General features: G+C 37.6%; 2 protein-coding genes across 2 annotated transcripts; one reads left to right on the forward strand and one right to left on the reverse strand.

Annotated features, from left to right (window-relative positions):
- Nucleotides 1-257: 257 nt before the first annotated feature.
- LOC134748414 (conserved oligomeric Golgi complex subunit 2) lies at nucleotides 258-5939 on the reverse strand. Its single transcript, XM_063683199.1, has 6 exons — nucleotides 5715-5939; nucleotides 5398-5625; nucleotides 4381-5227; nucleotides 3283-3488; nucleotides 1812-2251; nucleotides 258-551 (listed from the first exon to the last, which is right to left on the reverse strand). The coding sequence occupies exons 1-6, from the start codon at nucleotides 5790-5792 to the stop codon at nucleotides 278-280; spliced, it is 2073 nt and encodes a 690-aa protein (XP_063539269.1). The 5' UTR covers nucleotides 5793-5939; the 3' UTR covers nucleotides 258-277.
- A 1913-nt stretch (nucleotides 5940-7852) lies between these two features.
- On the forward strand, nucleotides 7853-11691 carry LOC134748415 (odorant receptor Or1-like). Its single transcript, XM_063683200.1, has 8 exons — nucleotides 7853-8254; nucleotides 8895-9029; nucleotides 9298-9466; nucleotides 9677-9789; nucleotides 10067-10166; nucleotides 10305-10409; nucleotides 10957-11112; nucleotides 11569-11691. Exons 1-8 carry the CDS (start codon nucleotides 7908-7910, stop codon nucleotides 11647-11649), a joined length of 1206 nt encoding a protein of 401 aa, XP_063539270.1. The 5' UTR covers nucleotides 7853-7907; the 3' UTR covers nucleotides 11650-11691.
- Nucleotides 11692-12367: the final 676 nt, after the last annotated feature.

Genomic DNA, 12367 nt, shown 5'->3' on the forward strand with positions numbered 1-12367 from the left:
TGGCGTGGCGTCCGAGTGACAGCTTTTGTGTTTGACACGGCGTCGAGAAGGTTAATCTAAAATGAAACAAAAGCATAAAGATAAATTTGAAATGTTCAAGGGGCTGAGAAGGTTGAGATAGCCCTCAAGGTACACCAAGAGCCACACGTAAAATTATCAGATCAGCGTCAATTCCATTTTTAAATAAAAAGTTCCTAGTCTTTAACGCATTTCAAATTTTCTTTCAGCTTTTAGGGTTATAAAATGAAAATCTACGATTAGCGTATAAATGTGCATATCATTTAATGTCTATACTTTTTACAGCTTCCGTGACCATAGAGTTAAGTTCTTTATACTTTTGCATGGCGTTGACATCGACCTGCATTGCCCTCGCTAGGGCACCGTAGGACATGACATCTACACTGAGTTGAAGGCGGATTTTCTCCCCATCAGTGGGCCCAGAACTATCGCTGCTCTGTTGGGCAGTCTTCTCGCGTATTTGCTTCAATCTTCTTAGGGACTCCTCTGTTTTCTGAACAGACGTCAGGACATCTTCTACGTACTTGTAATATCTGAAAAAAAAATCTTTGTTACATCAACAATAAGTATATTTTAAGGACTGCATGTGTATGAAATATTTTTACCTGTGTGCGTAATTCCTTTCATTCATCATTCGTTCCATTCGCCATTCGCCTATTTCTAAATTGCGACATCTATACATAGATACATAACATACTAGGTACGTAAATAGAAAGAAAATTAGTACCATACTCATGACCAAAATTATATGCTCTTATGGGATTCGAATCTGGGGCTAAGCTTTTTACTACCTTACCTACTAACGGATTGGCTTGTCAAAACTAGGCAGTACATAACGTAGGTACCCAATAAAATGAGTCAATGACGTCAGTGCTTCCTTATTCTGAGTCATTCATTTACATTACTATGTTAATGAATGACTATTCTAAGTAACATTTAACGTCTAGTCGAGGAAAACCTTCACAATTAAATAAACTATGCTATTCCCTAGAAACAAAGATAGATATAACTCCGTAATAGATGAATACAGTCTAAGGAAAAAACGTGCCTCGAAAATCAAGAAAATTTGATTCTCGTTCAGAGGGCGCTACTAGTTTTGGCCTACAGTCGTATAGATGGCGTTGACGGTTTCGTTTGTTATTTAACAATTTTAACGCATATCAGTGAAAGAACATGGGTCAAAATCATAAAAATAATTAATGCAAATAAAAAAAAACATTTATTCATATTTAAATACATTTTATCGTATTTTTATAAATCTTCATTTTTAGTTTTAAAGTGTGTCGATAGATGGCAGTGAATTTACTGTGGTTACAAAATTTACTATGACAGTACCGCTCTAGTATAAGTTACTCTATGCTAGAAATGAACTTTTCAGCGAACGGCACTTACGCTATCATTTAACTAGACTTCATGAAGGAAAATCCCTTTCGGCCACTTTCGAAGGCAAAGTCACCGGTCAGTCTCGTAACCAGTCGAGAAAACAGAATTATTCATATTTTTCGGAAACCATTTGACGTCTGAAGTACCTACTGCATTTATGAATGCCGAATTTCTAAATTGTGGGGGCTACAGCAGATATGAGGGTAATGATGGACTTCGAAAAAGGAGTGTACAGGTTTCTAAAGGGTCGGCAACGCACATGTGACACATCTGTAATTGATGGCGTCCATAAGCTAAGGTAACCGTTTCCCATTTGGCAAGCCGTACCTACTTGGTATAAAACATAAAAATGCTACTCCTTTTTACGGAATGACACAATAACAATTTACCTATAACACTGGAATACTTACGACTCCGTCATAACATTGAAAAGCGTCTCGAATATTTCCTGCATAAACGCATTATCTAATCGCTTCCTGCCACTCTCATTGAACTGGTGGACCTCTCTACTGACCACATCTATATACGTGCAAGGTTTCGTAGGCACACTCCTATTCGTTTTCCTATACAGACGTGGTATATCGCTGACTTGCTTCAACTGTATGTTGAAATAATCGAACATTTCGTTGACTATCGATTCTTTTATCTTGTGTCTCGTGCCTTGGAGGGTTTCCTCAGTGGTTTTCAAGCTCTGTCGAAGTAGGTCTTTGTTCTGGCAAGGTACTTTTGGTTCGACGGTTTGCAGGAGCTGGGGTAGCCTTTGGAGGAGCGTTTGAGTGTCGACGTAGATGCTAATACTGTTTTCTATTAGGGTCCTATTTATACTTATGGGTTCTAATTTTGGCGTTCTCTGTAAAAAAAAGGTAAATTAAAGATTTGCATTCCAATACCAAGAGGATTCTGTTGCCTTCAAAGCCAAAGGAATGAAGAACGCGTAAAGAAGTGAAACATATTAATTTTGAGCATATTATTTTTGTTTATGTATTTTGTAAGTAAATTTCTAAGTAGGTACAGTCGAGTTCATAAATATGTATACATTTCTTCACCTTACTCCATTGCAATAAGGTGAAAAAATGTATACATATTTATGAACTCGACTGTACCTATCTATAAGGCGCTATATGACCCCGTAGATATATTAGGAATCAAAAAACGTAAGTTTAGCAGGTGCCAAAATGGCGCCAAATATATAACACCATCTACTTTGGCCTTAAGGGCATTCGCGAAATTTTTGGACAGAGGTATGACGAGCCGGTCTGACAATGAATTATTTCTCTCCTTCAGTCGGTCCCTCAATGCTGTGGATCGTATGTCCTTCTGTTGAAGACCAGGTTCCTCCATAGGCTTCTATTCCTCGCCAAGCGCATGGCCCCGTGCAGTTTTAATTGCATAGGTGCAGTTTATTATTTAGAAATGCATAATTATGATTTTAAGCATGAATAATTAGTTTAATTATACTGCTGACGAGTATTGGGAAGGCAGTAAACTGGTTAAGTATAAGAAGAAATGATGATCTTATCCCAAGTATAAGTTAATTACCTACCTAATATCTGATAAATTATAAAAAAATATATCCTGCTTCTACGAACGGCATAGAAGTTCCCCTTTTCGTCCTTCTCACGCCTTATCTGTAGGCTTGGAGTAGGAGAGAGCCGCAAGCCGCAACAGTATCTAGCGCGAGAGACTACTCGTCTTTTCGTAGTAGTCTATCTCGCACGCGAGATACTGCCGCGGCGATATCGAAAAATGTTCTTCAAATTATGTAATGGGTAGTTAGGTAGCCAAGGGACGTCGACAAAGGTCACAACAATTACCGTTTTTTATTTTTTATTAAATAGTTACACATTGAATACAAAGAGAGTTAACTAAAACATGACTGACCTGTGTACAGATGGTGCAACACCAGGTGGAATACCGGGCCAGCAGCTGCAGCGACAGCTTCCAGAACTTGTGGGTCAGTGCCTCAATGTAGACCCCGTCTGACCAGCACTGCTGCAAGGCAACCCAACAGCTGTAAGTCTCTTTTAGCACCAGACCGTCTTGGTCTTGTTTTGTTGGGGTACTTTGTAGAGTTGCTTCAAAACCACCTGATAATGAAAGGTTCATTTAATGACTATTATTTTTTTAATTCTTAACAATATACATTGTGTCGAATTAATTCATGCATATAAAATGATTACATACATTAAACACTTGAAATAATCATATTAAAAATAATAAATTCACAGTACAAAGACACAAAAAATTATTCTAATACTAAATTAATGACTTCTACGAATAAAATAATAATAATAATGTCAACAATTGATATTATAGGTATGTCATTCACAATGCATAAAATAGTCAACTAAAAGAACATAATTATTAATTTTAATAAAAAGGTAAATATTGCGATACAAATTAAAATATGTCCTTTACAAATGCATTGATAGAGTAGTAACATTTTTCTACAAGAAAAGCCTTTAATTTGCGCTTGAATACCTTACAATCAGAGATCTGTTTATACTCTATCGGTAGTTTATTTAAAAGATGAACTGCCTGGTAGCTTGCTGAATGTTGTACAATTTTGAATTTAGGCACTAAACTATTTTAAAGGTCTTTTCTTCTCATAGCAAGTCTCAAAGCTCTGTCGTAATCGCTTTCAGTTTCCTCCAAATTTTTGACTAGACCTGATAGGAGAACTAAAATATACAGGTAAGGCACAGTCACAATTTTAAGTTTTTTAAAATGCTTCCTGCATTTAATGAAGCTTGTCTAATATAAGTAACATAAACATTATCGTCTCCCTAGTTTTGTCCCAGATTTATGCAAGGACTTACTAGGGGTTCTCTCAGCAACCTAATTTTAAGAATCAGTTTATGTAAGTACTAGATTCTGACCTTTTAATCCGAAGGGGAAACTATGTAGGTCTTGTTGGGATTAGTAGTAATCTGTGAAAATATCAGGTCACTTAAATAAAAACACTTAAAAGAAAGTTACCTGCAATCTCTTGAAACCTTATCTGAAAGTACACAGGCAAGTTCCATCTCTTCTGAAAGCTCTTATACTCGGCTGTCTCATGCAGCAGCCTCACCATATCCTGGTCTCCGCAGTACTGCTCCAGCTTCCTCACAAACTGAACACTCTCATTATACCTCCTGTAGAATATCTTAGGGTTGCCAGGCGCAAATATAGAAGACAAATTAACTTCCAGCCGACTCTCTACCTCGCACCAAAAACAATTGACTAAGAATCTATACTGCTTAACAAGGAAAGACATCTTGGAATGTTCCATTACAGAGTGGAGAAGCTTAAGTTTTGTATCTAGTAAAGCTAGAATTCTTTCGTAAACTCCTTGGAGACCATCTTTGCTTCGTTGTAGCGCTGGCTCACTAATAATGTCCTGCAGTAAAGGAGCTATAGCCTGCTTTCTTACAAGCATTTCTGTTTCTGTAACTCTATCTAAAGATGCCAGTGTTAATAATGCTTTAAGCATGTTATTTTCATCACTATCATTCCAGAATTGGAATAAAAGATCATTTAAATGCTGTATGAGCTTTCCTCCAATATTGTTGAATTGTTTTTTCTGATCAGATTTAATTAAACTGTCACATTTAGAGATGGAAAACTTCAATTGGTTGTACTGCATAGCTGCGCGGTCAGCTAATGCTATCTGTTCATGTTTTGTCTTATTGGAAATGTCTTGCAGAATGTTTTCCAAGGTGGACAAACCGTTGATAGTTTGACTGTAGTATCTTAAGAGTTGTTTTTTCTTCTGTAGACCGTGCCTTTGGTTGAGCCACATTGATAACTCTTTCATGGCATCATCTAGGCATTGTTTTACACCCTGAAAAACAATTAAATAAAAATTAGATTTGTTAAAGAATGTCTATGTTTAACAGACAAAAAATATAGCTCTATGTTAATTTAACAAATTCAGTACACATACAACGATGCTAAGTACTAATTTATCGCCATGGCGTGCTCAATTCAATTAAGATAAGACAATTTCCCTACCAAAACTTCCCCATTGAGTTGCGTCAGCGGAGTCTGAATTTTCGCGATGGCTTTGTCGAAGCCGATGAGCGTCGCCGATAAATTGACGAAATTAGCGTAATCCTTGTTAATTAACTCTATCATCGCCAGCCTTAGCACCTTTAAATAAGCGCCCAAATCATCTCGCATAGTCTCCAGAGAAGACACATTCTGGTGCTCCGCGAGGAAGCTATCCACGGAAAAATTTGTCTGAAACAATCCCAAATAAATTCCAGATACACTCATAACACTATTATCATTTTACTGGAATTTATTACTGATTAAAAAGGGAAGTGTACCTTGACGAAATCGTTTCGATCGAAGCACAACCCCCCCGGCGCCGGGGGCAGGGTAAACCCCGCAGTGTCGTTTTCCATGTTATTAGTTTGCTGGCATTATGTTTAAAAAGGCACTACCATTGAGAGGAATCATTGGAAAATGTTTTAATTATCTATTTAGATCGCTTTCTTCGGCGATCATTTTGACACCACTGACGTAAGTCTGACACATCACACGTCAATTGACAGAGGTGTTCGAGTCATCTTTTCGCGGCTTCTTGCCGTGATTCGCGCATGAGTGTGGAGTGCCTTTAGGGTTGACACAACTTGACGTGCACGACCACAGATAAGATAATGACTTGAATTTTGACAACCCTAAATAGCCAAAAGGGATAGTGCCATATATTAGAAAGGGGCAGCATGATTCATCCCTGAAGCGCTGTAAAACTTCAGTTTTGTAGGAAGTGTCCTTTCTGTACGGTAGCACTAAAGTTTGTCAAAGGACTGTCTTATTTCAAACATAGACAGAGAGAATCATACTATCTTTGTCTTACATTAGTACTAGCGTCCAAAAGAAAGGGATGAGTATAATTTTCCTGATTGTTACTGACTGACAAATTGGTTTGACCAACTATATGTATTATTTATTCTGTGAAACTAGTTTTTTTAAATATAGTTGGTCAAGCTAATCTTGTCAATAGAAAAAGGCGGCAAATTTAAAAAATGTAGGCGCGAAGGGATATAATAATAATAAATCATTTATTTCGAGGAACTTTTACAGACTCATAGCTTGTGTTAGTAAGTACTTATAGGTATGTTAATGCTTACATCTATCACTATATATACAGAATAATTATTATCACAAAATTAACATTACAATAAATAATAAAAAATAAACAATATTGAAATAAACTTAGTTATGTTTCTAGAAGTACATACCCAAGTATATCGTCCCATAATTTTTTTTTTGAATTTCGCGCCTTTTTCTACTAATAAGATTTGCTTGACCAATTATATTTGTACAGATAAGGCCTGAGACACACTTGTAAGTTAACTTACGTAAGTAGGGACAAAGCTATTTGTTAGAATGAGATATCGATATTCATATCTCAGTCTGAGGTGAAAGGGGCGAAGTGCGCCTGCCGTGTAAGTGCGCCTATATAAGTAGGTAGATAGACTTAATTATGCATTACATATATATTACTTTCTAAGTATAGGAACTTTGTTTACAATCATAATATTCATAATAGATCATCCTGCATAAATTCTTCGATGGTATAGTATGATTTTTAGGGTTCCGTAGCTCAAGAGGAAAAAACGGAGCCCTCATAGGATCACTCATGCCGCTCATGCGTCTGTCTGTCCGTCCGTCTGTCACCATTTTCTCCAAAACTAGGTACTAGACCAATTAAGTTGACATTTGGTATAGATATGTAAGTTTGTGATCCAAAGACGGACATGTAACGTAAACAAATGAATTTTTTAACTTTTGGAGGGTATATAAATGAGAAAATTAAAAAACAAAGTTTTTTTAAACTATATCGTGTTACATATCAAATTAAAGAGCTCATTTTGATAATCTCAAATATATATTTTGTGTAATTTTAAAATGAATAGTTTGTTATTTAAGAAAATAGCCTAAGAATTACCATTCCCCTCCTTTATCTCCGAAACTACTGGGCAACTACTGACTCTAAAATTTTGAAAAAAATACATAAAATAGTTCTTTACCTATAGATGACAGGAAAACCTATAAGAAATGTGCAGTCATGCGTCAGTCGGACTTAATTACTTAGTTTTTGATCCGACTCTTACGATTTTTTAAAGATATTTCACTCACTCACAGAAAAAATACATTTAAAAAATTTTGTAATGTACGGAACCCTTGGAGTCCGACCCGCACTTAGCGGTTTTTAGTATAACCTTCTTTCGTGGTTCGCGATATCCCTCCAGTTAGCATATTTAGTGAGATACAAAGTATGATTTAAAAGGGAGGGTTACAAACGGAGTGTACCTATTATTTCTGTAAGTACTCGTATAGTTAATGAAAACAAAGCATAATCGACTCTCATTAGAGAATGTATCATTACACCATTATGTTTTCGGTTTGATTTGGGTTTGATACACTTATCGACAATTTTCCAATTTTCTTACCAGTTGTAAAATATCATGGCATTTTGAAATTAGCCTCAGACATTTACAGTCTTTTCAATAATGGTTAAAATTAAAATAAATATCGGAGATCTGTATTTGAGCAGGGCCAAATTTGTAATGTCCTTTTTAGGGGTTTGGATGCCCCCTCCAAACGAGTCTATTATGCGTAAATGCTATAGGTTTTTCATGCTGTCCTTGCAACATAGTTTCCTTGTATTCCAAGTGATATATATGTGTCAAGTACTGGGGGACCTCGAGGAAGTTTCTCAATCGTCTTTCCTGCTCTTCACCCAGGCTTGTCTGTGTTTCAAGGTCACCGTGTTTCACGCTAATATGGAATCTTTCAGAGAACTCCTGGCTCAGATGAACTCTGAAATTTTTATGCCTCAAACTGAGGGGCACGTTAAGTAAGTTGAAGTTGACCTCGTACCTACTACTTCTTTTAGTTACCTACCCAAGTTGGCTGACAGTACCTACTTAGAAATGCAGTGGCGGATTAGCAAAAGTAGCAAATGCCACGGGCCCCGCGCGTTTGGGGACCTCGCGCACCTACGCATTGTGGCAGTAAAAAACCTAAATTTCACTTCGTTCACTTCGTCCGACAAACTTTAAACAATCCATTGGGACCCATGATCGAATTTGCTACAGGCCCCGCGCAGGCCTAATCCGGCACTGCAGAAATGTGATAGCAGTGGGTTATACACATTTTTTTTTCTGGACAGTGGCTATCGTGATTCTCTATCCGAAAGAGGTTTTAGAGACTACCCACACTTATTTATAGGTACTTAATAGGAAGTCTTCACCTTATTGTCATATTGTCAAAAACTTTTTAAGAAAATAATATATTTTGATTTTATTTTATTTTGATGGGTAGAAGGTAGATGTTGGTGTGTAATGTGTAATCATATCACCGTAAATACCATGCTGTTCCTGAATATACTACTTATACCACTATATAATTCGAATTTTAAAACGATATGATATAACTTAATATTTAGGCACAGTAACAGTATCTTAACATTCTTAACTGCAATAATTGTCCTTCAGGATCTTGAAGCTGCAGGCTTCGAGGATCAAGAGACTGCTGTTGGGATTTATGGTCTGCTCTCAAACTACCTGTACCCTGTTCGCTCTTAGACCACTGTTTGATGATGCTAATAGAAATTTTCCGTTTAAAATGTGGTAGGTTTTGTTAAAATTTTGTTTTACTGCGTGTAGTGTGTTCATTTCGGAAAAGTACCTATAGTCTGGCAAACACAAGTAACACAACTTGTCAGTCAGTAAAAACCAGGAAAATTATACTCGTCCCTTTATTTTGAGTGCTAGCGTAAGACAAAGACAGTATGATTCTCTCTGTCTATGTTTGAAATGAGACAGTCCAGGGCCACAATTAATTTCTGCTCACATAGTTCTCACTGAATGTTACAAACAGTCTGGTTTCTAAAAACAGGATGCCGGTCAGTCCAGAACACTCGCCGCAGTACGAGCTCGGCTTTCTGTTCCAACTGATGACCATCTCCATGAGCGCGTTCATGTACTTCGGTGTGGACAGTGTCTGTCTTTCCATGGTCATCTTCGGGTGCGCGGAGATTGACATTATTAAGGAGAAGATTATGAACGTAAGCTGATATATGCTACAGAAATGAACATCCTGAAATGTGCAACCGGGCACAAATTTTGACTAAGCCGTGCAGAATTTTAAATGAGAAAATTATCCCCTTAAAACTTTTGTTTTTATTTGGAACTATTGTCTTATTTTATTATTGTTAAAATAAAATTAAGAACAAGTTCAGGTTTAGGGTCCCGATTAATGAAAACAAATATTCCAGGTTAAGCCAATAGCAGAAAGACGCGTTAATCGGTCCATTACCGTCAAGAACATTTTGAACGAGCACTACAAAGTTCTGATCGAGTGTGTGGCGCATCATCAAGCCATACTCAAGTAAGTAGTTCCGTCAGAAGCGAAGCTAGGCGTGGACGGCGTGAGTGACCGTCGCATTCCCCGGGTCCTTGCGTCTGAAATATTTTACCAGTACCATAAGATTACCAGGAGGGTTGCCGTAAGTAGGCAGTAAAGTAATGAAAAGTAGTCGCAATTGTCTCCCCGACCTCTCGCTTGCGTCCGGTAATAAACGACACCGTGTTTGTGTTTTCAGTTGTTTCGATTAATCTTCATTGCTGTCGACGTGCTGTTTAGCTAAGAGATGTTTGTTTTTCAGGTTCATTAAGCAGGTGGAGGACACGTACCATTCGTACTTGCTCTTTCAACTCAGCGGCAGCGTCGGGTTGTTCTGCATGTCAGCTATACGCATACTAGTGGTATATGCTCTGTTCTCACCTCGCTTTGTTTATTCGTAATAACAAGCAAAATATTTGAAATCGTAACTCGACTGCGAGTTTTTTTTTATACAGCTAGAGCCTCTTTAAATTAATGAGGTTTCGTTCGTATATGTACAGGTTGACTGGAAAAGTGTCCAGTTCATGTCGGTGGTGATGTACCTGCTGGCGATGATCAGCCAGCTATTCGTCTGTTGCTGGAGCGGCCACGAGCTCACCGCTACTGTGCGTATGCGTATACACCTGATACACCTCCGCAAACCTAGAGCCTTCCGATGCGATGTATTTATTAGGAAATTGCATCAATGCACAAAGTACTATAGAGTTATGTCATCATCACCCAATCGACGGATTAATATTTTGCACAATAACCTTGTCTAAACACATTTTAGTTACATTGAGTTAAAATGATATGGCAAAATCACGCAGTATCTACAGTACTCGCAGAATATCCGGTTCGAAGGACCAATACCAGTAGAAACATCATTTCAAGGCTACGGCTGTTTCTGTTGGTGTCAATGCTTTTTATTTGTAATAAATGCTTTCAAACATATTTTTTTAATGGTATTATTCTGCACAACACCAGAACCCGTAACTCATTCTCCTACACCAAAAAGTTACAATGTTATGACAGGTCAATACAATAAGGTATGTGTAAACATACGCTAACATACCTACCTAAGATAAATATGTAGTTACATTTACGCTGTACCTGCAATTGTTCCTTCCATCCACCTACCTTCGAACTACCTTAATATACTGATATCGACAGAGTTCAGAGCTACACACGGTGCTGTACGAATGCTGCTGGTACGAGCAGGATGTCCGCTTCAAGCGCGCTCTACTTATCACGATGCAGCGCCTGGGCCGGCCGATGGTGTTCCGCGCCGGGCGTTACGTCATGCTGTCCCGGCAGACATTCGTTACGGTATCTATACTACTTGATCCTGGTACAAAGGTAGACTTAAATATGACGGACTATGGATGACTGACCAGGGAAATATTCTGGCTGATGATGCATATAAAGAGCATTTAATTTTAGATCTGGCAATGGTGCCTCCTACTCTTAGTAACGTCATAACGTGCGACGTTTGCGAAAGTGTTGGTAATTGTGAAGGTACTAGGTAGTAGGTACGTATGAACTTTGCAGCGCGCGTGCAGTGCGCGTGCCAGTGTTGGCCGAACGTTAATTGCAATTAACCATTAACCAGTACAAATTGAACCGTAAACCGTAACGGACGGTTACAGTTTACGGTTCAATTTGTACTGTTTAATGGTTAATTGCATTAACGTTTCGGCCAACACTGGCGCGTGCAGTGCGCGTTAGCGCCGCATTTAAGATAAACTAATAGTTCTATTTACTTATTTATTTATTTTGTTCCAGATTCTACGCATGTCCTACTCGTATTTTGCTGTATTAAAGCAAAGTAAAAGTCGAAACGAAGTTGAAGATATTGAAAACTAAACTAGATACGAACTCAAGCTATTCGTACACAAACAATAGTTAAACATTAAATTAATTGCTTGTATTGTCAATTTACATTAGATACGCGTATAAACTCATAAATTACAATTGTCATAAATTTTCTTTTTTATATATTGTCACGTTGTATTGTATCAAATTATTATGTAAATAATGATAATATAATTATTTTCAAAGGGTCATCTTACTTTTTTTTTGCTTCTTCTTCTTCTTCCAGTGCCATCTCCTACCGGAGGTCGGCTATCATGAGGGCTATACGAACTTTAGACGCAGCCGCGCGGAATAATGAGCGTGTGCTCTGTTTGAACCATGTTCGGAGATCTTTGAGCCATGAGTTACGTCTTCGTCCGGATGATCTTTTACCTTGGATCTTTCCTTGGATAATGAGTTGAAGGAGTTCATATTTCTTGTTTCGCATGATATGACCAAAGTACTGTAGTTTGCGTTTTGCTTAGTAAACGTCAATGCAGTAATCAATAAAAAAGATAAAAAATAAATTTGCTAAACCCCAATGCGGTATGCTTTACCACGTACGACGACGTGGCTGTTGAAGCAAGTCGAAGGCTACCCGTTAGTAAATCAACTGCTTAAACCACAAATTTGTACAATAACTTACCATTTAAAGTAATGGCATATGCTAGTAAACTATTTGTGGTTTATGATTCAATATCTACTCATAAGAATTGCAGCGTAAATAGCA

The sequence above is a fragment of the Cydia strobilella genome, chromosome 16, assembly GCF_947568885.1.
Source record: "Cydia strobilella chromosome 16, ilCydStro3.1, whole genome shotgun sequence".
Taxonomy (NCBI): Eukaryota; Metazoa; Arthropoda; class Insecta; order Lepidoptera; family Tortricidae; genus Cydia; species Cydia strobilella.

What these genes read in the sequence shown, in the direction of transcription:
- LOC134748415 (XM_063683200.1), top strand. Translation starts at nt 7,908, where the DNA reads ATGGTTAAAATTAAAATAAATATCGGAGATCTGTATTTGAGCAGGGCC. An exon ending in AATTTTCCGTTTAAAATGTG is followed by an intron (nt 9,030 to 9,297) that starts GTAGGTTTTGTT and finishes TTCTAAAAACAG; the next exon opens with GATGCCGGTCAGTCCAGAAC. An exon ending in CAGCTATACGCATACTAGTG is followed by an intron (nt 10,167 to 10,304) that starts GTATATGCTCTG and finishes GTATATGTACAG; the next exon opens with GTTGACTGGAAAAGTGTCCA.
- LOC134748414 (XM_063683199.1), bottom strand. Translation starts at nt 5,792, where the DNA reads ATGGAAAACGACACTGCGGGGTTTACCCTGCCCCCGGCGCCGGGGGGG. An exon ending in AAGGTTTCAAGAGATTGCAG is followed by an intron (nt 3,489 to 4,380) that starts GTAACTTTCTTT and finishes TTTCATTATCAG; the next exon opens with GTGGTTTTGAAGCAACTCTA. An exon ending in GTTGCACCATCTGTACACAG is followed by an intron (nt 2,252 to 3,282) that starts GTCAGTCATGTT and finishes TTTTTTTTACAG; the next exon opens with AGAACGCCAAAATTAGAACC.